The 24,302-nt window shown below is 41.1% G+C and overlaps 1 protein-coding gene across 1 annotated transcript in view; it reads left to right on the plus strand.

The window, feature by feature from the left end:
* Nucleotides 1-15,908: 15,908 nt before the first annotated feature.
* The window catches only part of KMO (kynurenine 3-monooxygenase), a 52,941-nt gene continuing 44,547 nt past the window's right edge, over nt 15,909-24,302 (plus strand). Inside the window, 1 exon segment of the mRNA XM_004450264.5 lies at nt 15,909-16,135. Within this exon segment, the coding sequence (XP_004450321.1) occupies nt 16,082-16,135 (54 nt within the window). The 5' untranslated portion in view covers nt 15,909-16,081.

The raw sequence follows: 24,302 nt of genomic DNA on the forward strand, positions 1-24,302 counted from the left end.
GCTGATATCCAGCATCAACTCTCTGCCCTGTAAGTGACATCTTGGATGTCCAGCCTCAATCAATTCACCTAACCAGTACACAAATAGGTCTGTTTCCAAATTAGACAATCTCGAGGTTGTTATTCTCTGCTGTTCTCTTGGCTCTGCTCTTTTCTTTTTGTAGGTATCGTCTTCAGGCTGGTTACAAGATGGTTCAGCAATTTTAGACCTGGCATATCCACATAATGACACTCAGCAAAACAGAGAGGCTTCTCTGTGGGAAAATAGCTTGAATTTGAACGTGGGAACCTGGCTTGGAGTTGAAACGTTTCCATAACGCAGATAAAAAGTGTGGGCTTAGGAACACCGGCCTTGACTAGATACAACACTCTCTGGTCAGCACAAAAATTATTTATGGGCAGAGACGTTTGAACTTTCTATGGCCTGCTCCCTAGCATTGCAGGTGCTGCAGATTTAATAACAAGCAGTCTTGAAAGTAAACATAGATAACTACTGCTTTGTAATTTCTAATAAATACAATGTGGAAAGTAGGGTTGAGGTTCTCAGTTCCAGAAGCTGTTGAGTCCTCCGGTCCCACCTTTAATTTCTCTCTCGTGTCTTTCTTTCTGTCCTTTTATTTCTTCAGTTCTGCATCACTTTCCCTTTGTGCAAACCTAGTGCTGTGCTGGTCTCAGCAACTGGCACATGAACAGGGACTCAAGGGGAAGAAGGATTGCTTCAAGTGAAACTAAAGTTGTCCTGATGCAGAGCCCCGAGTAGTTTAGAAGGCCTTCCACGTCCTCGGTGAGTAAGGACACTCTTGGGTATTTTAGCAGAGTTATGATGGGAAATGGAGACAGTTTAACAAAATATCGCCTGTATGTTTGTCTCCTAAAGGAGCTCCTTAAAGCAGGAGGAGCCAAGGCCAATGAGCCTCATATTTTATAACTCTTACAGATTATAGAAGCCACTTTGACTATTATTAAATCCATTTTGGAACTCTTGCAGACAGAAGATGAGGAAGAGAAAAATGAAAATAGAGAAAGTGAGGAAGTTCCTTCCACTGAATTTTTTGATGATCCTAAATCTAAAGTTGTTTTGTCTTCAGCTCCTTCATTAACTGACTTTAGAAAGTCACTTTCCCTTCCCCGACACCTCCTCCCCCTCCTATACCCAGAGATGCTCAGCCCAAGTCGTCCACTTTACAACGGGACATTTTACAGGCTAGAAGGGAGGGCGACTTGGAGACACTTCAAATGGGCTTTCCATTTACCGTATGAGAAAGGAGCTCTCGGAGTTAATCCTCAAAACCCGAATGGTGTTTAAGAGTTCACCCGTGAAACGCTTCCCATTTAAAATTTTGAAAGAGTTAAAAGCAGCCATGCAACAATATGGTCCAAATTCTCCTTTTACCTATCATATGGTGCAGGGGCTGGCTGAAGGCTCTAGGCTGATCCCAGTTGACCGGTCTGCGTTAGCTCGCATCACCCTAGGGTCTGGAGAGTTTTTACAATTCAAAACCTGGTGGACAGATCACGCAGAGACTCAGGCTGCTCATAACAGAGTCCGTAATATTCCCATTTCCTTGGATCAGTTAGCAGGGGTGGAGAATTGGGCAGGAGTAGATCAGCAATTAACAGTGGATGATCAAGCCATCACACAGGTTCAGCGGTTGTTTAAGAGCCTAGGAAAAAATTGAGGCCAAAGGCCAGCCTCTGGTGTCATTTCAAAAAATCCTACAGGGACCTAAAGAATCCTATCCTGACTTTATTGCCCTATCCTTTAATATGTTATAAGTTGAGTGGAAAGTGTTTAAAAGTGTTATGAAATTAAAAGGATTATTTAAAGTTGTATGAGTTGTATGAGTAAAAAGTTCATATGAATACTTAGTGGATAAAATTCACAGAAATTTACCAGTGTTTCAGCATAATATTAGATAAAAGTACAATGTTGTTAATCATGGTTGCAATAAAAAAAGTCTCACAAAATCAATCTCTTATTGTAAATTAAAGTAACTCCATTGTAGTATGCAGCAGTCCCAAATATTGCTAGTTTGTTGCAAGAGATTAATATCCAACTGTGTCACTATCACTTTGTTTTAAAACTTGTTAAGACTTTCTTTAGTATTTCCTTAGGCAAGTCAGACCAGACGGCATTCTCCTACCTGTAGAAAAGTCAACAATGGACTTTTGCAGTGCCTCCCCAAGGCTGTGTGCACAGCCCAACCATCTGCCCTGGTCTGATGGCAAAGAATTTGGCTGTGTAGAAGATACCCGTGGCTGATACCCTACTGATGACATTACATTAACCAGTAATCCTTTTTTTAGAATTAAAAGAAACATCTGAGACAATAGTGTCTTATCTTAAGAGCCTAAAATAGGCAAACAATTGGGACAGGCTGCAAGGTCCCTGTTGCTCTACCAAATTCTTAAATGTTATTTGATTGGATAAGACAAAACTATACCGGCTGCTGTAATCGATAAAGTACAATGTTTTCTCATGTTAACGTAGTTTGTAATATTGTTGGAATACTAAAAATCTTTCATCCCTCTCTTAACTCAAATATTAAACCTGTTTATGTGTTAATTGGGAAAGGTCCTTCATGGGAGTAGGAGGACCTCCAGCAGGCTGCTTTAAAAAATAATAAAAAACGAGAGAGAAGGTAGACATTGGCTTAGCCTGTGAATTGGATGTGGCCAGCCCCAATATTGGCTTTGGGTGGGGTTTGTGGCAGAGGCAGCATTCTAAACAAGTACCCCTTGGGTTTTAGTCACAACTCTGAGAAGGGGCCAAAAGTACAATATATAAAAAAGCAGTTGTATACAGCATAAGAAATCCTGCTGAAAGTGAAAGGCTTAACCCAACAGTGTCTGGACATTCTGAAGCCTGCCATCCCTATCTAGGGGTGGATTGCAAATACTAAAAACAAGACAGAAACAATGGCCTGTGTGACTCACCCTCTGGGGGCGAGATCTGTGGAGGAACATCTGCGACACTTGCCAGCAGTGACAGGTAGCTGTCTGTCATGTCCCTGCCCACTTCTCTAATACCCCTTTCAGGACTATTGAGGCAGATGCCGTCGAGAAGATCCAGAGCCCTACCGTTGAGACCTGAGAAGAAGCAGAGTGGCTCCACCGGAAAGGCGAACATCTTGAGTACCAGACCTTGTGGTGCCTAGCCCAGCAGTTCTGGCTGCTTGTTACTTGCCAACAGCTCATGGACTTCACCCATAAGTGTCCATCGTACTCACTCCAGTGACTGGGACATTGGACCCCTCCTGCTCTTGGGAGGGTCGAGGTAGGCTTTCACTGCTGCAGACCCTGCATCGGGACTCTTATAACAAGACAGCTACTGTTTTCTGACTAGAAAATGAATCCTTACAACAATGGACTAAGTTTAAATTCAACACTGAGTAGTCGCCCCACGTTCAGTAAAGATGCTAACAGTAAGACCAATGAAGGCATTGAAATTAAGAGATAAACTTCCAGGTGCCCCACAGCCCAAAATGGGGGAGTAACAATAATTTGTCGCTGTTTATGCCTCAATTATACAAACTGGGGAAAATGAGGTTATTTTTGATTGAGTACTGGCCTATACAGCCTTACTGGTTGGGAATCTTAAGCCCATGAAAAATGAAAGTCTATTCATTAAATGTCTGCTAGTTGGAAGTCTTATTGTTTATTGTTGTATAATCTACTGCAGTTATAGATAATATATAAAATACAGTTTTGAGCTTGGGAGAAGAATTACAAACTATAAATATGTGCTTACACCTACAATGTGATTGGAATATATCTAGTTTTTGTGTGACCCCCTAGGTATACAATAGCAGTGATATTCCTTAGGAATCAGTGAAACATCATTTGCGCTTCACTGATAAAAAACAATTTAAGCTTAGATATTTCTCATTGTTTTTGTTTCCCAGTACATATAAGTTAGTAGTCTATTTAAGTGTGCACTAGCTTTATGTCAAAAAATGTACATACCTTAAAATGTGATGCAGAGGCATGGAGTGAGCACATGTTGTTGGAAAAATGGCACCTTTGAGTATCTTTTACAAATGATATTTGTGTTTTTTTCAGGTTCTGGTATTAGTGTTATACAAGCTTCATTCAATGAATTTGGGAAGCAGTCCATCTCCTTTGCTTGTAAACAGTTTAACTTAGAAATTATCTGCTACTTAAACATTTGAACAACTTCATTGGTAAACCATCTGGGTTTAGGAACCTTTGAGAGGATAGTTTTTTGACAACTGTTTCCATTTTCCATGTTTCAAATGTTTTCTTCCTCTAGAAAACTATGGATTTCAAGCAATGCAGATTTTTATTAGCATAGACTTGTGCAACTAAATCCTATAATTTAAAAAATACAGCTGTATCCATGGCTATATTTCTGTTAGCTTTGTTAATAATAAGGTTTTGTGTTCTCTCTTTTTAACTTTTTTCTGTCTACACTTGCTGGGGTTCTTTCTATTTCATTGGATTTTGTGGGAGTTTGGTTAACTTCCCCTAAAGGTGTTTTGTGTTTTTTTTTATCAGACAATACAGACTTTTTTTCTCATTTTTTATTATTTTTTAATGTTACATTAAAAAAATATGAGGTCCCCATGTACTCCCCACCCCCTCACCCCACTCCTCCCATAAGCACAGCCTCCTCCATCATCATGGGACATTCATTGTACTTGGTGAATACATGTATGAGCACTGCTGCACCACATGGTCAATGGTCCACATTATAGTTTACACTCTCCCCCAGTCCACCCAGTGGGCCGTGGGAGGACATACAATGTCCAGTAACTGTCCCTGCAGTACCACCCAGGACAACTCCAAGTCCTGAAAATGCCCCCATATCACATCTCTTCTTCCCACTCTCCACCCTCAGCAGCTACCATGGCCACTTTCTCTATCTCAATGCTATATTTAAAGGTGACTCTTATGTGATTAGAAACCAATTCTAAATGTGTCTCAGTTTGTAGACTTTATTGACACCCTTTGAGCCCCTAAGAGAGAAGGAAGCAATTGGCAAAGCAGTAATACCCCTTGCTGCCTCTCTTTGGTGTCCAGGATAGCTTTCAACCAGTTTCTATTTTATTTTATTTATTTTATTTTATATTTTATTTTTTTTTTTTTATTTTACTTTATTTCTGCCCACTTCCCCCCCCCCCCCCCCATTGTCTGCTCTCTGTGTCCATTTGCTGTGTGTTTTTCTGTGTCTGCTTGGATCCTGTCATGTGGCACCAGGAATCTGTGTCACTTTTTTTGTTGCATCATCTTGCTGTGTCAGCTCTGCGTGTGTGCGGCGCCACTCCTGGGCAGACTGCACTTTTTTCGCATGGGGCGGCTCTCCTTGCAGGGTGCACTCTTTGTGTGTGGGACACCCCTACGTGGGGTGCCCCTGCATGGCACAGCATTCCTTGTGCATGGCAGCACTACGCATGGGCCAGCTTACCATATGGGTCAGGAGGCTCTGGGGATTGAACCCTGGGCCCTCCGTAGGGTAGACGGACACTCTGTCAGTTGAGCCGCATCTGCTTCCCTCCAACCAGTTTCAAACCAATCTTTATATCAAAAAGAAAGAAATCAGATTCAGAAATCAGTACTCTAAGAGGACTCCTCATCCCAATATCCTTTAGTTTACCAACATTTCTTTAAAGGGAGTAGGAGGAGATTGATTTTCTTATATTATCAGAACACCTTAGAGAAAAGGCAATATACAGGATGAAAGTGGAGCTAGTAGTGCCAGAAACTGAGAGGGCTCAAACAAAACAAAACAAAAAACAAAACAAAACAAAACAAAACCCTACAGTGATACATGTATGTCAAAGAGACCGAAGGTGCTCCTGATCCAATGGCCAAACTGGAACAATTTGAGCACCAACATAATGTAGCAAAGGCATACCCCCTTGGAGAAACTGTGGGTTCAGTTCTAGATCACCAAAATGCAGTGAACCACATGAATTTTTTGGTTTCCCAGTACATATAAGTTATGCTTACACTAAGCTGTAGTCTATTTAAGTGTGCACTAGCTTTATGTCAAAAAATGTACATACCTTAAAATGTGATGCAGAGGCATGGAGTGAGCACATGTTGTTGGAAAAATGGCACCAACAGACTTGCTTGACACAGGGTTGCCAAAAACATTCAATTTGTGAAAAAAAAACAACAACACAATATCCACAAAGTACAATAAAGCAAAGTGCAATAAAATGAGGTATGCCAGTACTGGGTTATATTCCAAAAATGATTGAATAAATAAATAAATGAAGAATAGATAAATTTCTTATACAAAATGTTCTAAACAATATACGCAGACAACCCGTCCTCAAGAAGGTGAAGCTGTGATTAGTAACTTTCTTCCAAACAAAGTACAGTATGGAAAAGGGGAAAAAGACTAACTTTCTAGTGGAGAACCTGATAACACTATTTCAGCCAGGCACTCAATATTAATATCAACAGTTATTAGGAGACCATGTTGATGCTAAGCACTTTGATGTGATATGACAAAAATGGCACTTTATGTCCGTAGTCTTCCTTCCAGAAATCTTTAACTCCCAGTCTAATCATGAGAAAAAGTATCACACAAGTCCCACTTAAGGAACTTTCTACAAAACACCTGATCAGTGCCTCTTTAAGGTGACAAGATCATCAGAAACAAAGAAAGTCTAAAAACTGTCATAGCCAAGAGAAGCCTAAAGAGGCATGAAGACTAAATGTTATATATCCTTGATGGGAACCTGAAATAGGGAAAAAATTTTCAGTAAAAACTAAGGAAACCTGAACAAAGTATAAACGTTAGTTAATAATAATGAATCAATATCAGTCCATTAAAATGACTAATGTACCATTCCAATAAAATATTTAATAATAGGGAAAACTTGGTATGGGTTATATGGGAAACTCTGTACTATCTTTGTAAACTTTTCCTAAAACTAAAACAATTTGAAAATAAAAGTCTCTTTTAAAAAATCTGACAATATTCACCTTACCTAGATATAATACTAAAATGCCATGTAACATTAATTACACTAAAAATTTTACTATTTACCTAAAATGCTTTTTTTAAAAAAATTGTATTACATTACATGCACTGAACACAGCATAGTATAAAAACTTTTTTGGAATTGTCTTTTATAGTCTTATATTCTTTGACTCCTAACTGGACAGTGTGGGTCACTCAAAATTTAAGAATGGAGGCAACATACATGAACCTAGTCACAAAAACATATTCTAAATGTGTTTTAAAGTGTTTGCTTTCACATCAGCCAAACATTTCCCACTTCTCTACCATTCTTTGTTTTTTCTTCAGTATTCTCTTTTCGTTTGCTGCAGCAGGCCCTATTAAGTGGCTTAAAACAAGTAGAAGTTAAACATTTTGTTCAATGTTCATAGCACCATGCCACCTGGTATTCCTTGTCAGGATGTCAGCTGACTTTGCCACTTTTAAGGGACTTCCCTGGGTTTGGTTTGGGCCAGGTCTCAAGGTTTCTTACGTGGGCTCTAGTTGTAGTGTGTCACTGCTAGGCAGTTTTATCATTAGAGGGGGCATTAAATATTCTTCTTTGTTCTTATTTCCATTCAAAGTCTCAGCCTACTTTGGGGAGATCCAGACCAATTTATATCCACTCCTTCCAGAAAGAGTTGTATGTATAACTCCCTGTCATCTGGTACCATATTTACAACTTATTCCAGGGGTATGTGGTTTCCTCTTGCTGTCTGGGGCTGTGCTTTGCTGACTGCCTGGCCCGCCATTTTCTACGTCTCTCAGCTCAATGGCCATCCCTGTGCCTCATTTGCTGCCCCTCCTGGTATTAGTTTGCCAAAGGGATGTACATATTTTAAATGGGAAGGACTGAAAGGTAATTGAGAATGGAATATTACGCAGTGTTATTTAATGTTAATTCTTGTGCCACCTACAGTCATCTGGGTATGAAGAGTGGTTTATATCCCACTCTTTGGGAAAGGAGGTTAAAGATCACTTCCTTCTCTGGAGGACGTTCTTGAGGGAGCCAAGGAGCAATAACCTGGTTTTCGCCCATCCTCCAAGCCTGAAGGACTTGAGGCTAGTACATATTTTATGCCTTTCTAACACTTGCTAATATCCTCTTGTAACAAGAGGGAAAGGCTTTTCTTGGCTGTAGTTCTTCTGCAGGTATAGAATCCAGCTAGAATTTAATAATGTGTCCTTTTATTGTATTTATTTGGATATTTCCCTTCTATTTATCAATGACACTGATTTTCTGTTTATAGTAGCAACATAAAGTTCTATTTTAAAAATTTAAGTGTATATCAAATTCAAACAAAATATTAAGTATATTGTGAAAATGTCTGAAATTTGGGAAGCAATTGGTTGAGTTAATTTATTTTCTTTACTTAATATTGAAAATATATTTAAAAGCCTTTAAACTAAGGTTGGCATCCTCTATCTCGATTTCAGGGTACAACTTTTTATCTAGGCAAAATAAGTGTTCTTGTTTTGCTTAGTGGTGTTTTTTTATACCTTGAACTTTGATAATAATGTTGATTTGCTTTCTTTTTGTTGACATTTACGTAGTTTGTTGGTTTTTCTTTTTTGCTTTGCTCTCTGTTCAACTTTTGAAACTTGATGTCCTGTCGTGTGAGACAAGTGAAAAATGAAATTGTTTTCTGATTTCTCTCTTCTAAATCTCAAAACCTTATTACTATTGGTAGCAAAGTTCAAATCTTATCAGTCAAAATATTCTTCATATTTATACCTCCCAGCCTGGGAGATTACTAGAAGTTTCCCTAGAGGAAGCGTAGTAGAAAGATAAGATGATACAGCTATAAAACTCTCCTAGTAAGAATAGTAAAAATTCAAAGCAATGGAAAACTTGACAAAATTAGAGAGAATTCAGTATGTTCAATATCTGAATAATGCTGGAAAACAAACTAGAAGAAACCATCAAACAATTAAATTCAAGAAAATTGTAAAATAGATATGAGTTTTCAAAGTGAAAATCTACCAAATACCTAGAACAATAGGGAACATAGAACAAAACAAATCATATCAAAAGAAATGTCAGAATAATGGAGGAAAAAAAAAGGCCTAGAAACTTCCAAAAAGAAAACTAAGTTGTATACAAAAGATTAGGAATCCATAAGACTTCTCAACAGTAATATTTGAAGCTAGAAGATAATTGATTCCTCAAACTTTTAAAGAGAAATTATTTCCAACTTAATATTCTATATCCAGCCAAATCAAGTGTGAATATAGAATAAAAATATTATCATACATTCAAGATCTCAAAAAATTTGCATCTCATCTACCCTTTTTGAGAAAATCCCTGGAGAATGTGCTTCATCAAAACTAGGGAGTAAACCAAGAAAGAGTGGACAGCATAGGCTTTCAAAAATAGGGGCTCCAACACAACAACAACAGTTATGAGCATCATCATAGTCAATCTGAGTGTCAAAAAGCATAGCTTTATCTAAAACATCTGTGAGGTGTCATAAATAACAATCAAAATATCAAGATTTGGAAATAATAATTAAAGCAGCTACAATGTTATCCAAATTACAGGGTTCTATTGGATGTGCTTCTTTGAGTAGCAGGGCAAGCTAATACCTACTAAGCAGGGAATTGTACATGAGCTTCAGGCTGTCTTATTTGTGTCAAAAGTGCCAACATGAATACTTCCATGAAAAGTTGTCTTTCAGATGAGAAACATTCAAAATGGGCATATCATACATTGTGGAATAAAGGTTTTCAACTCCTATGCCAAAAGAAAGAAAAGAACATGATGGCCACTACTTTAGTTTTGTTTGGGCCATGTGGATACCAAAGGAACAACTATTCCAGAGGCAGACCAGTCACTTATTTTGCATGCCAAATGAATGGAGAATCGCCCATAGGCATGTGGCAGAAGCAAAGACAAATCCTCTCCAAAGCAAACCTACTGCTATCCTAGGCTTCAAATTATTTTTATATTTATTTTCATATACAATTTTCAGCACAAAAGACAAACAGGCTCACAAGGAAATCTGATACAAGGAGTAAGACTCTATAGGAAAAAAAATAACCATCAAAACATCCCACAATAGGAATTATCAGACCATAAAAAAAATGGTCTCTTTTGTTGAAGTAATAAAAGGCAAATTTGAGAATTTTGTCAAGGGTACTAGAAAATAAAAAGTAATGTAGTATGTATGAAAAAGAACAAAACAAAAATTCCAGGACTAAAAATTACAGCAATCAAAGTTAAGAACTGGATTTTATGAAAGCTTAGAAATGGAATTTATTGGCTGATTAGACAGTGGAAAAGAGAATAAGTTAAATTAGCTAATAGATTAAAAGACACTGCCCATAACAAAGCCCAGAGAGGCAAAAAGGTGAAAATATAGATTTAGAGGGTGTATTAGTCAGGGTTCTCTAGGGAAACAAAATCAGCAAGAGATATCTGTCAATAGTATATGATTCTATAAGAGTCTCTCACGCAGCTGTGGGGATGCACAAGTCCAGGTTCCGCAGGCAGGCTGCACCCAGGGCTGCAATGAAAGTCAAATGAAGGTTCTTGACGAGTTCTGGGAGATGTTGGGTGTCCAAGACCAGCTGGGAAATTCTCTCTCAATGCTGGAATCACTTCGCCTTTTAAGGCATTCAACTGATTGGGTTAAGCATCACTCATTGCTGATGACAATCTCCCTGGTTGATGTAATTATAACCAGGTATCTATGATTTACCACTGCAGTAAAGTCAACGGTGCCTAAAGTCCATAAATGCCCTTGTGTTACAGTTAGCACAGTGCTTGCTTGACCAAACAACTGGGCACAATTACCTGGCCGAGTTGACACAATAGCCTAACCAGCACAGAGGGTAAGACATATGGAGGATAAAACAATGTTTGGGGAGGTAGAAGCTGATTAAAGAAATCAATCCATATATTTAACAAATCCAATGTTTTCCTACTAGGATATATAAGAAATTACCTAGATATACTTAGTGAAATTACAGAAAACCAAAGATCAGTGTAAAAGGTAAAGACTTTAGACTGGAGTTTAAAAATACTCAGCTGAATGCTCTCCACAAAGGCCACATTTAAAACATAAGGATTGGGAGTAGATGTGACTAAGAGCAGTTGGGCACCCACCTTCCCATGGGAAGTCCTGGATTTGGTTCCTGGTGCCTCCTAAAGAAGATGAGCAGATCTAATGAGCTAATGCAACAAGCTGATGAATGAGCAGACACAATAAGCGGGGAGCAGATGTGGCTCAGGTGGTTGGGCATCTGCCTCCCACATGGGAAGTCCCAGATTTGGTTGTTGATGCCTCCTAAAGAAGACAAGTGGACACAATGAGCAGAGACAATGAGCAGATAGATGAGGGAGCCATCTCAGAGCAGGGGGTGGAGTAAAAAAATAAAAACCAAAAAAATGTAAGGATATAGTATATTTGAAAGCAAAAGGATGGAAAAAGATTTAATATACAATTACTAACCAAATATAAAAAGCTAATATTTATATCAAATAAATAAACGTTAAGGCAATAATCATTACTTGAGATAAGTGGTGGCTTTATGATTTTTAAAAAACACAACTTTTTTCACTAGGAACTCAGCAATTTTAAATGTGGCTGCTTCCATATGGAGAAGAGTTCTGAGGAAATAGCCAAATAACAATCGCAGTGTGAGATTTTTGCCACAGCTCTTTCAATGAATGACAAAACAGGCAGACCAACAGTCAATACAAATGCAGGTTTTGAGCAACATCGCTAAAAGTTTGACTTACAGGACATATATGAAAAATTGTACCCAACAACTCTAGAATATACATTCTTTCCAAGCACATAAAGAGCAGTTATATAAATTCACCTTTTACTAGTCAAAAAAAGGCAAACATCAATCAATTTTAAGTGATTGAAATTCTAAAATTCTATAGAGCATATTCTCTGATCACAATGAAATTTTGCCAGAAATCAATAACAATAAGATAGCTAGGAAATTCTCACATGTTTGAAAATTAAGAGCTACACTTCTGTTCCACACTGTATTGGCAGTACTGGCCAGCACAGTAAGACGATCATTCAACCAATCAATAGGAAAGAAAGGAACAAAGCTATTAAATATATAAATTATAAATACCAAAGAATCTTTAGACAAATGATTCAAGCTGTAAGAGAGCTTTGCAATGTTGCTGGACACAAACTCAATAAACAAAAATTAATTGTGTTTCTACATGCCATTAATAGCCGAAAATGAAATTAAATAACATTCTTAAATAACCACAGGCAAGAGGAAGACTGTGGAATGGGCACTTGGAAACTCAAGTATAGAAGAGATAAAATTAAAGAGAATAGAAGGCTGGAACCGGATTCGTACACGCTAAAGACAGCAGTGGGAGGAGAAAGCGTTTTCTTTTCCTAAGAAAATTGGAAATTTATTTGAAAAAAAAAAAAAAAAAAGAAATTTGGATTCCTATATCACAACATGCACACAAACTAACTGTGTGTTGATTATAGACCTAAAACGAAATGAAAAGTATAAATATTTCAGAAGATAACTGTCGTAGTTTACCAGGGCTGCTATAACAAAGTGCCACAGGTGAGCCGGCTTAAGCAACAGAATTTTTTTTTTAAAGATTTATTTATTTATTTATTTCTCTCCTCTCCCCCCCACCCCCGGTTGTCTATTCTCTGTGTCTGTTGGCTGCGTGTTCTTCTTTGTCCACTTCTGTTGTCAGCAGCACGGGAATCTGTGTTTCTTTCTGTTCCATCATCTTGTTGTGTCAGCTCTCCATGTGGACGGTGCCATTCTTAGGCACACTGCACTTTCTTTTGCGCAGGGTGGCTCTCCTTACAGGGCACATTCCTTGCGCGTGGGGCTCCCCTACACGGGGGACACCCCTGCGTGGCAGGGCACTCCTTGTGCGCATCAGCACTGCACATGGGCCAGCTCCACACGGGTCAAGGAGGCCCGGGGTTTGAACCGCGGACCTCCCATGTGGTAGACGGACGCCCTATCCACTGGGCCACGTCCGCTTCCCAACAGAAGTTTGTTATTTACAATTCTGGAGGCTACGTACAAAAACCCAAGGTGTGGGCATGGCCATGCTTCCTCTAGAGGAGAGAACCTGCCTTGTGAGCTCCCTGGCTCTGGCCGTGCTGCATTCTCCTGCGTCCCTTGACTCGTGGCACACAGCGTCTGCCTCTGCCTGGCGCGCTCTCTTTGGCTCTGCCTCATTTGGTCCGGATTGCCTCTGCCTGAAGAGGGCATCAGCCGTATTGGATTAAGGACTGCCCTCACCCAGTTTAGCCTCCTACTAACTAATAGTGTCTTCATATGTCCTGTTTACAAACAGGGACACAGTCACAGCCCTGGGACTCAGGTGCTGCTGGGGAACACAATTCAGCACACAACAGCAGCATGGAAGAATATCTTCATGACCTCGAGAAATGGGGGAAAAGGGGACAAGGGACATGGAAAGCACGTACCACAAAGGAAAAGATTGGTAAAGTCGAATATGTTACAATTAAGAAGGTCTTTTCTTTAAAAATGCTACTAAGAAATGAAAAGGCAAGCTACGGAGCAGGAGAAATTATTTGCAGTACATAAACATTAAAGCTCAAAGGCAACATCAACTTAAAAAGCACAAACAACTCAAAAGAAAAATGAGCCCTATACAGAAAAAAAAAAGCAAATTGTGAATAAACAGGTGAAAAGGTGCTCAACTTCATTGGTAATCAAAGGAATGCCAATTTAAATGGCAATGAAATATATAGTATATACCCTCCAGATTGGCAAAAGACTAAAAATTCCAATAATACAAATGTTGGTGAGGAGGGGAAGCAATAGAAACTTCTGCACATGGTATCTAGTCAAAATGAGCAGGCCGCTTGGGTACTTACCTCTAGGTAAACTGATTTATCAGTTTATGCATATGAAGATATGCATATCTTCATAACCAGCAAAAAATCCTAGAGATGTCATACATAAGTATGCTACATGCCATTTACAGAAAGGCCCTAACAGCAGCATTATGCATCTGTCAAAAAACCAGAAACATGTGGAGTGGTGTAGCTCAGTGATTGAGCCCTGATTCACACGTGTGAGGTTTCGGGTTCAATCCCTGGTACCTCCTAAAATAACAATAACAATGTATTAGTCAGGGTTCTCTAGGGAAACAGAATCGGCAGGAGGTATCTGTCACTAGTATGAGATTTTATGAGTCTCTCCTGTGACCGTGGGCATGTGCAAGTCCAGGTTCCGCAGGCAGGCTGCAAGCCACGCAGTAAACTCCGTGATGACTAAAGCTCGTAAATGCCCTTGTATTACAGTTAGCCCAGAGCTTGCTTCACCAAACAACTGGGCACAATTACCTGACTGAGTTGACACATTAGCCTAACCATCACAAATAATAATAAAGGCCATACTTTAAAAAAAACAACTGGAAACGCCCAAATGCCCAGGGACATTGGAATAGATGATGACTATACACCAAAGAAAATGAATGAACGAGCACAGACCGATCTTAGTGAGCATCGTATTGAGAAAAAGCAAGATGCCAGAAGAAAATTACAAACAGCTGAGTTTATTTTTCATAAAGTTCAAAAAAGGCAAAACTAAGCTATATATTTTAGGGATGCATGGAGGGAGGGAAAATTGTAACTAAAAGCAAGGAAGTTGTAAGGCCAGGATGGCGGTTACTTTGTGAAGGAGGGGTGAACAGCCTTCTGGAATTCTGCCAATGCTCTGCTTCTTGACCTATGTGGTGCATGAGCTCTTGCTTTATAGTAATTTATTATACTGTGTATTCGTGTTTAACATATTGTATTTTTGTGCTGGATTTCATAATTTTATAAAATGGTTAAAAAGAAAGAGACAGCCAATATTAATATTGTAGAATTCTCAAGGTATATGGTGTGAAGTAGAAAAAAAAATGAGGTGCAGAATAGGGTACCATTTATATTAGAGAAAAGAAAAAATAGAAAGAAACGTGTAGATTTGTTGAAGAAAAGCTGGCCCAGAAACCAGAATAGTGCTTGTCTCTGGGCAGGAGAAATAAATGCCCAAGGAGCAGGGTTAGAAGAAGACTGACAATTCACTGTATATACCCTTTAGCATCTTTTCAATTTCATATCATGTGACTATATTACCTACTTCGAATAAGTAAATATACTTAAGTTTGCTAGCAACTCTAACTATGCTTCTCCACTAGGGGTCACTATTGAGTGCGGCGAAAGGCTAGTTCCTAAGCAGAAGCTGCTGAATTCTCTGCGTTCCCTCCAGGAGGCGAAAAAGCTACTTCGTATGTTCTTACTTCATTTTATATCATATCATGTTCCAGAAAGAAATTGCAATTCATAGTTATGCACAAAAATGAAATAATGTGGAGAAAGAAGACCCCAAAGTGGATAGATACTATGAAGCCAGGAATGAGTTTACACAAGTAATGTTAAACATCTCTCCTAGTGGTAATTCACAAATTAGATTCTCTAAGATTTCTAGCATCCAAAGCAAAAAAAAGAGTATGAGCAGTTATACAACTCAAAATCTTGCTTGGGTGAATATGAAGACCAAGCAAAAACAATTTCCCAGGAAGTGTTTGTTAAAGACGACATATGAGAACCCAAGAAGAGAAATTCCCAATTAGTCTTAATAACAAGAACCGTTACAATTCTCTGAGAAAAGCTTTATACTCCTTGAATGAACTGTGAAATCATGCCATCTTACTCTTTAAGAGAAGTGTTCTGTGACATCAGATGAGGGAAGTCTCGCTCAAGATTAATCACGAATGCAAATGAAACTAAGAATACAAGCTCAGGCTGTTGAAAAAGAAGGAAGTCTTTATAACTGTTTTAAATAGTCTGCCTCTTACACATGAGACAGAGAGTGAAGTCTTCATTTAGCCAAGTTTTTTTTTCGTTATGGCAACGAATGCCCTCTTTTCTTAAGCTGAAGCCCATTCTGCTTTGGGCTACTAAAGGGTTAAATGCTATCCTCTCCGTTTAAAGGAAATTAACCTAGACCAAACAGCTCAAGGCTCACAGAGGCACAGGGCTTGGGCACTATAAAGACGGGCAGGAATCAGTGAGTAGGAGAGAGACTTCTGTAAGGGACAGAAGCAACATTTGTGACAATTCCTTCAGCCGTTATGGATTCATCCGACATTCAGAGGAAAAAAATAGCTGTCATTGGTGGAGGCTTGGTAAGAACCTAACGGGACATATTATTACTCTTAGTGATATAGTTATTATCTTATCCTTAATGACTGTTATTAATCACTTGAACTGATTGCTAATTTTCTTGTGACAACTTTACTGATACTTAAATACGCTTATTTTTTTTTCAAAGTATGAGTTTTAATTTGCTCTTTTCCAGGAAAAGTATTTATATCCATTAAATACAAAGGTGTCAGTTTTTCTATGTCATTTTGGTTTAGCATTTTTTAGAAACAGAAAATAAAGCAAATTGACCTTGATTTTATCCCCAAACGGGTCCTGTTTTAGAAAGCAGGCGTTAGTCTATACTGTCATGTTAGTCCAAGTATTTGCCGCATTTTAATAACTTAGTTTATACCATCTAATAAGAATAAAAATGTCAAGAAGTGTGAAGGTAATGCAAACGTATCACAGCTATGTTCCATAGTTATCTGAGTGATTGGAGCTAATACCAAGTCTTCGCCTGCTCGGTGGAGCTAGTAAGGAGGCGAGCAGGGAGCTTGCTATGGCTATGTTGGAAAGAAGGTTTCACTCCCCTATTCTGTTGCTCCTGTGCTGGAGCTAGTTCTGCTTAACAGGAAGCTGCCTCAGCTAGACTGGAGCCCCCTCGCTTTCAACAGAAGTTCTAGTTTGGAATAAAAATATCCCTTTTAGTTAAAATGTACTTGTTCAGTTTTTCGCCTTTGGTCTAATCATTTACAGGAACTTAGCTGTAAATAAATGTTCATTTGTTTGTTCATTTACTCAACAATGACTTCGTGACCTAGGATGAGCAGACTGCGGTCCTGGCAGTGCAAACGTTAGCTTACCGTAGAGCACACGTGCGTTTGTTCAGTGCGTGCGGATCGTCTTCGGGGGTGCCTTGTTCTCCTTCCTCGAAGTATCAGAGCAGGTCCTTCACATTTCTGATTCTAAATTTCAAAGCTGGGAAATGAACGTGGCTCACCCAACTGGGCTCCCGTCTACCCTATAGGAGGTCCAGGGTTCGATGCCCAGGGCCTCCTAGTGAGAGCAAGGCGGCCCACGTGGAGTGCTGACCCAGCACAGAAGTGTGGCCCCGTGCAGGAGTGCCCCCCCTGCGTGGGAATGTCGCCCAGCGCGGGAAAGCCACCCCGCGCAGGAGTGCCAGCCGACGCAGAGAGCTGGCGCAGCAAGATGATGCAACAAGAGACACAGAGGAGAGAAGATAAGAAGATGGAGCTGAACAGGGGGCTGCGGTGGCGCAAGAGAGTAATTGCCCCTCTCCCACTCCGGAAGGGTTGGTTCCTGGAGCTGTGTAATGAGAAGACAAACGGACACAGAAGAACACACAGCGAGTGGACACAGAGAGCAGACAAGAGGGGAATGGGGGGGGGGATAAATAAAAAATAAATCTTAAAAAAAATGAATTTCAAAGCTAAGGAATGTTACCCTGTGCCTGGCTGGTCGCTGGAGGTGACACAAGTTGCCACGTCTTCAAACTGGGCTTCTGTCTAAGTCTTTCTGATCAGAATTTCACGCAGAATAAGAATTCCCATATTCGACAAGCTCCTCCTGAGCGCCAGCATTGTTGTGAGTTCTAGGGATAGAGGGGAGCCTTCCAGGGAGGGGAGAGGCCATGAAGAAGAACGCAAATAAATGAAGCAATGAAGGAAAGGCGTGCAGACAGGGGGATGTGGAAGAGAGTGGGGGGGGTCTCCGTTTAAGGGCTGTGCTCGGGCATGGCCTCTGAGGAGGGGCATGTGACCTGAGAGCTGAGTAAGGAGAAGGAAACAACCCCGTGGAGATCAAGGGCATGGCAGGGAGAGAAGTGCTGAGACAAGCAGCACGGGGAGGGAGGAGAGCCCTGGGTGAGGTGGCAGCAGGGTCGGCTCCGTGCGACCGCGGAGGACAACGCAAGGGGAACAGATGGGCCCCAAGTGCCATGGACAGCCACGGGAGGATTTCAGGCTGCAAAGTCCTTGGTGGGGTTTTGGGTTGGTTTTGACATGCTGTCAAACTTACAGGACAGTTGCAAAAACGATACGGCTCCGACACACCCCGTCCCCTCAGCTCCACCAGTGCTCACACAGTGCCACTGGTGTCTGTCTGTGTCGTTCCATCCATCCATCTGTCCGTCTGTCTCTCTGTCTGCCTGTCTATCAATTCATTTTCTGAACATCTGAGTACAGATTACCCACACCGTCTTTTCTGCACACACATGCTGACTTGGCATGCACACGTGGCCCTAGGAATCCCCCTGTGGCCATGGCTCCAGATGTCCCCTCTTCCCTAGGAAACAGCTCCCCTGCCACCTGTGGCCCTGTGTGTCCTAGAGCCAGCCATCCCTGGCCCCAGGCTGTGGAACTTGACTTCTCTCCCACAGGGCTCCGTAGGAGAGCTCTGTGAACCTCCTACCTGCAAGGAAAGTTCCGGGACAGTGGGTCCCCCAGACCACCACCAGACAGACTGGGCCAGGCAGATGTGCTCCCGGTATGCCCACGAGGGTCCCTCTGCTTTCTCTGGAATCAGAACCAGGGCACTGCACTGAGAGCACGAGCCAGCGCCACGCCAGTAAGAGGCGGAGGGGCCGGCAGGGTGCTGCGAAAGTGCCCTGCTTCTCAGTGGTCTCTTTCTTGATTTGGGACTTTCCCTGTTACTGTCTTCCTTTCCCTGTTTCCTAGAGATTTGAGAAAGCTGTTCCTGCCAGTTCTGGCTGGTGATTCCAAGTTTCTGTGGGGTTTGGAGTTCTGCAGCATCTCACTCTGCCGTCGGGATCCTACTTTGTGTTTTATTTTGATTTTTGTGTTTTTTTAAGGAAGTCCTGGGGACTGAACCCAGACTTTGTACAGGGCATGCAGGCTACACCCTACTTAGTGTTTTTAAAAGATCCTTCAGGCTGCTACGTGGAGAATGCCTGCGGAGACTGTCAGGTGGCTGTTGTGTCTGTTCAAGGCTTGGACTAGGGTGGCAGCAGAGAAGAAAAGTAGATGGCTGCACAGGGGTAGCTGGTTTTCTAACTGCATAGGAGGAAAATAACGTAACTGCTGTTTACAGGGCCCAATGGAAGCCGGTTCCTGTCTCTCAAAATAAATATACCTTAGTGTCGAAAAAAAAAATTAGCATCAAGATAAATTTTGGATCATGGTGGTATTTGTTGATAGAACAGAAGAAGAAAGCTTTCTACTGTGTTTTTAACTTGAGAAACTATGTGGATGGAGATGCCATTTACTGGGAATATTGGGGAAGGGAAGGGTTAGAAGCAGGAGTAGAATAAGTAAGTTTTTTCAAATACACTGAGTTTATAATGTCTCTTGGAAATCCAAGTGGTGATATCAAATATGTAATTAGATACAAGATTTTGAAAGACATAAAAATTTCAACATCATTCATGTATTTCTCCCCAAATAACACGAACTCTTCATCCTGCACTCATTATCTGAGCACATAAACATGCACTAGAAAATGAAGACATAAATTAATACCCATGTAATAGGAGACAACTAAGTTGAGAAATGCTCTGTAAAGAAATTCTATCCATCCTATTGCTCAGGCTCGCCTTTAAATCCTTTTTAGTGAAGGGCCATTCCTCCATCAGTAAACCTTAGTAGATCTATATCCAAAATATATTCCAAATCTGACCACTGCCACCTTCCTTGTCCGAGCCTTTATCATCTCTTATCTGTACTGCAACAGCCTCCTGAAGGAGTCTCCAAGCTTCTCTACTTCCCCACCGAAAGTCCATTCTCCACAAAGCAGCCAGAACCATTCTTAGAAATCTTAAGTTTGAGAATATCACTCTCTGCTTAACGTTCTAATGCTTACATTTAAAGAGCATAAAATCCAAACTCTCTACCAAAGGCTTTGCAAGAACTGAGCCTCTGTCCACCCGTGTGACCTCACCTCTTCCCTGTTTTATGTCTTTAACAGTATCTATCAGTATCTGGAATTACACTCTGCTTGTCCGAGTGCCTGCTATTTAAATGTCCACTCCAACTAGGATATCAACACTTTGTTCACTAGTGTATTCCAAGGGCTGGAATCCTGCCAGGCATTAAGCATTTGCTGAATGAAAGAGAGGAACAAGGAAACTCCCCTTAAAGATATAAAGGTGATGCAATTTTCTTGCAGGTTTAAAAATTGAGGAAATTTTTTTTTTTTTAAGAAAAGATCAACTCAAGAAGGTTGCATTCAATACCTGGAGGATAAGATTATTTCCTTGCCCAACTGCTTTCTTGTGCTGTTTTCACCTTTCTTATCTTCTTCCTGACTGTGGGCTCTATCCCAGAACCTGTACTGTCTAAAACATCCCAAGCTCTCCCAGATCTCCAAGAGTCCCCGTGCAAGAGCTGGAAACCTGTTCTTAGAAGTCCAAAGAATACAGCAAACTTCCTCAGCTTTTTTCCAGTGGTAGCCTGCCATCTTTAGAAACTTTGTCTAGTGAAGAGTCACCCTGAGAATTTGTCCTTGCTCTGCCATAGTCATCCCTTGCCCTGTGTTAAACCACTTAATTTCCTTTCTTTGAAGAATGTGGAGTCAAGAGGCCAGAAGGAACCAACAGATCGGTGAGGGAAGTCTTACTGAGAAATACTGAGAAGCTAAAGGTGAAAGAAGCTGTAAACCATGAGCGTAAACGGTTGGAAGTTTAAATATTGATGAAAGAGTGTTAAATCGAATTCCAAGAAATTGACTCTCCCTATTTAGAAAATTCACTGTAGTGACTTCGATATTTTCCCCCTGTGTGCATCACTGCTCTTCTCACCCCTTTTGTATCCTCCTGGATTACCTCCCGGAAGCCGGAGTTTTCATTTATAAGGGCCTCTAAGAACAGGGTTTCCTCGGCCTTCATGCAGCGTTCTATGAAAGTTATTGATCTGGACATTTCACTCCCCTCAGAAGGCGTCTAGCTTCACGGGTCTAAAGATTGTCTCATTTCTGGATTCTGCTCCCTTCCCTTATACTTCAGTGCCTCACGCTGCCCAACACACCAAAGTATTTTGTGTGTGTGTTTGATTTTACAATAAAGTAGTGAATTACTCCCTTAGAAGTTACGGGAAATTAAAAGAAAGGCAGTTTTTTTTTTTCTCAGCAGGTGTCATAAAGAATTTAGTTCCATGAAGAATTTAGTTTTTGAAAAAACTGCAGGTGTAGCTTCCCAATCCTAATAAGTCAGGCGAGTGAACAAACCCTGGGCTCACCTCCCCTCTGCCGGACAAACGGCTTTACTCTGTCTTGGAGGAGACATTTCTGTTTCTTTCACAGAGTGACAAGCCAGAGAAGTCGAAAGAAAGGCCATCAAACCATACATGTGTCCTCCTAAGTCATATATGTAACACACACACACACATATATATTCAGGGTCCTTAGTGCTCAGAGGTGCTGCTTCTGACTATTTTCAACGCTTACAGGTTGGATGGAAAGGATCAACGCCAAAGAGCCCTTTTTGGGTCACAGCAGCGGCTACCTCAGCCCTCGTTTTGTGACCGCGGCCAGGAGCCTTGGCTAAGAGGCCTCAGCCGCCCGCTGCGCTGCGCTGGGCCCGCTGTCCTCACGCCCACTCTGAAGGCGTGTTTTAGGGTTTTTAGGGTCATCGGAGCTGACCAGCAAATCCCGCTTCAGAGGGTTTTGTGATCCATGCTCCAGACGTTCAGTGCAGGGAACTTCTCCACCGAGAGGTGACTGGAGGGGAAAGTGTGAGGAGACGCCTCCGTTGGTGACAGTTGTTGATAATAACAGTCCTCAAGGGAAGCGCGCGTCCCCCTGAGGAGACTGCCCCGCAGCGGTGTGCCCGACTCTGTGAGAGCTGGTGTCTCCCGGAGAGAAACGTCAGAGTCCTTCACAGAGCTGTGGGCTCGAAGGCCCCAAATGTGCTTCCGTCTTGTTTCCTGGGAATCTTTCCACGCGCCCTCACTGAGCTCAGGGGACAGAGGCAGCGGTGAGGAGACTTGAGGGACGGCAGGAACCAGCTGTGGCTCTCTCTAGGTCTCAGCTTCTTCCTCAAGCTAAAGCTCCATCACCAAGTCTTTTCGCTCTGTAATTCTGCCCTTTCTTCCCACACTTCCTCATTCACAGGTTGCGAGCTTTGCTCTCAGCCTTGTCCTTCGTAAAGTCGTCATCTCCGCTACCTGGTGAGCATGGTCTGGAATGGAACCAACAACCTCGGGCAGCTGAGAGCTCTGTTGACTTTCTTTCCTCTGTCCATCCTCCCCCAACTATTCCCAGATTGTTGGTTTGTCTGTCCATACACATCTATCCATCTCTTCTATCTAACCAGAAAAAGAGCACCCTCATTCATTATTGGTGGTCATCTAAACTGGTATTTGGGGGGATGGGAAGACCATTGGAAATGTTGAAGATGTACTGGTAGTCTGAAAAACATGGGGTGATCACAGAAAGCGGCGCCAGCTACCTCTGCCCTCGAAGTCAGTCTCAGCATGGAAATGCATTCAGAGAAACTACTGTTCTGCAATCTAAGAGAGATTAAGGCAATTAGAATCTTTAATGTGGTTCCTCAAAAACACCAAATCCAGAGTATATTTCTAATCTACAAGCAAACCTTCTAAAATTAGTCATGCCTCACTCACCCTCAATCTCTTTCACATGCTGTGCAACTATCCAAAATGGATATAAAAGAAGACAAAATAAAAACCCTATGCTCTAGATTGCCAAAATTTCCTCTCAATTCACTTCAAATAGGCTCCCTTTTGTCTCCCTTCTCTCTCCTTTCTCAGGTTGCCGTTACTTCTATGACTTCATTCCTTCCGGGACATGAAGGCTACGGAAGGCCCGAGAGCCAAGGGGGCAAGTGGAAGAGGGCGGGGGTCTCGGGAGCTGCTGGGGTCTTTCACTCAGGCTTGCCCTTCAGTGAACCACTTCATAACTATGATTACTGTGATTATTCATAGTGCTAAACTGTAAAATAAATATAAAAACATAGCAGAGAGTTAACTGTAATACAAGATTAGATGTTATGATTTAAAATATGTTTTAACATGGAAAGATATTCACAGCATACTATTCATCTCCTAAAGGAAATTATAAAATAACTTATAAAGCCAGCTCCCATTTGAAAAATAAATGTTATGACTGGTTCTGCCTGGTGCTAGAGCATGGGAGATGACTCTTTTTTCCCTTCATGTTCATCTGATTTTCTATCTTTTTTAATAGAAAACTTTCTGAGTTCTTACTATGTTATACTATGTATCAGATATTTTGACTTGAACCAGAAATAGAAGGTTGATAAAGTCTGAGCCATACAAATGTCATTACTCTTTGGGCTTTCACAAGCTGGGAGGTGAAGAGTCAGACAGGAATGTGCATAAATACTTCAGTTCATTGTGGAAGACATTAAAACATATATATGCATATACACACCTGAGGAATGACAGAAGAAAAGGCAAATGAGTCTTTGGAAGAAGGAAAGCACCAAGAGAGATTTCACTGAGGAAAGGAGTCTTGAGGGAAGGGTCACAATTTTCTGGATATATGAGGCAGGAAAGGATAGTTCAGGCAAAGGCATGGAAGTATTTAAAAAATGCATGACCTAATCAGGAACTGTAAAGTAACTCTGCTAAGCCGGTAATGGACAGTCCATGGGAATAGCAAGAAATGAACTGGAGAGGCTGGGGTCACATGTGCGAGGCTTATCTGTCAGGTTGAAACTTGAAACTTTCTCCTCAGGGTTTATGAAGGACTTTAAGGCAGAAAATACACCACCTAATTTCTGTTTCAGAAGATAACCAGGGCTAGCATAGAGTGTGGCTTGATTAGGTAGAGACCAGATGTGAAAGGGTTATTATAAAAACCAGGTGAACGGAAAGGAGAGTGCGGGACATGGTTGGGAGGAAATCTGCTTTGAGAAAGATTCAAGAACAGCCAGCAGGACTTGTTAACTGATTAAACTTACATTGTTAGGTGGAGAAAGAAGTTTTCTCCTGGTATCCAATTGGGTGATCTTGTGAGCAGAGATTCTACTCACCAAGATATGGAATATGGAAGGAGGAGAAGGTTCAGTAGTTAGAGATGAGTTCAGGAAAAAGTTCTAGGCTAGAGAAACAGTCGTCAACACTCTCCTACGAATCCCCATGGAAAGCATGTAGAAGACTGATGCTCACCTTACACATGGACTGAAAACAAAGACTACTACATGGCCTTAGAGACCAATCCAGGATGATACAGATTGGAGAGTTCAGGGTA

The sequence above is a fragment of the Dasypus novemcinctus genome, chromosome 13 (assembly GCF_030445035.2).
Source record: "Dasypus novemcinctus isolate mDasNov1 chromosome 13, mDasNov1.1.hap2, whole genome shotgun sequence".
Lineage (NCBI taxonomy): Eukaryota > Metazoa > Chordata > Mammalia > Cingulata > Dasypodidae > Dasypus > Dasypus novemcinctus.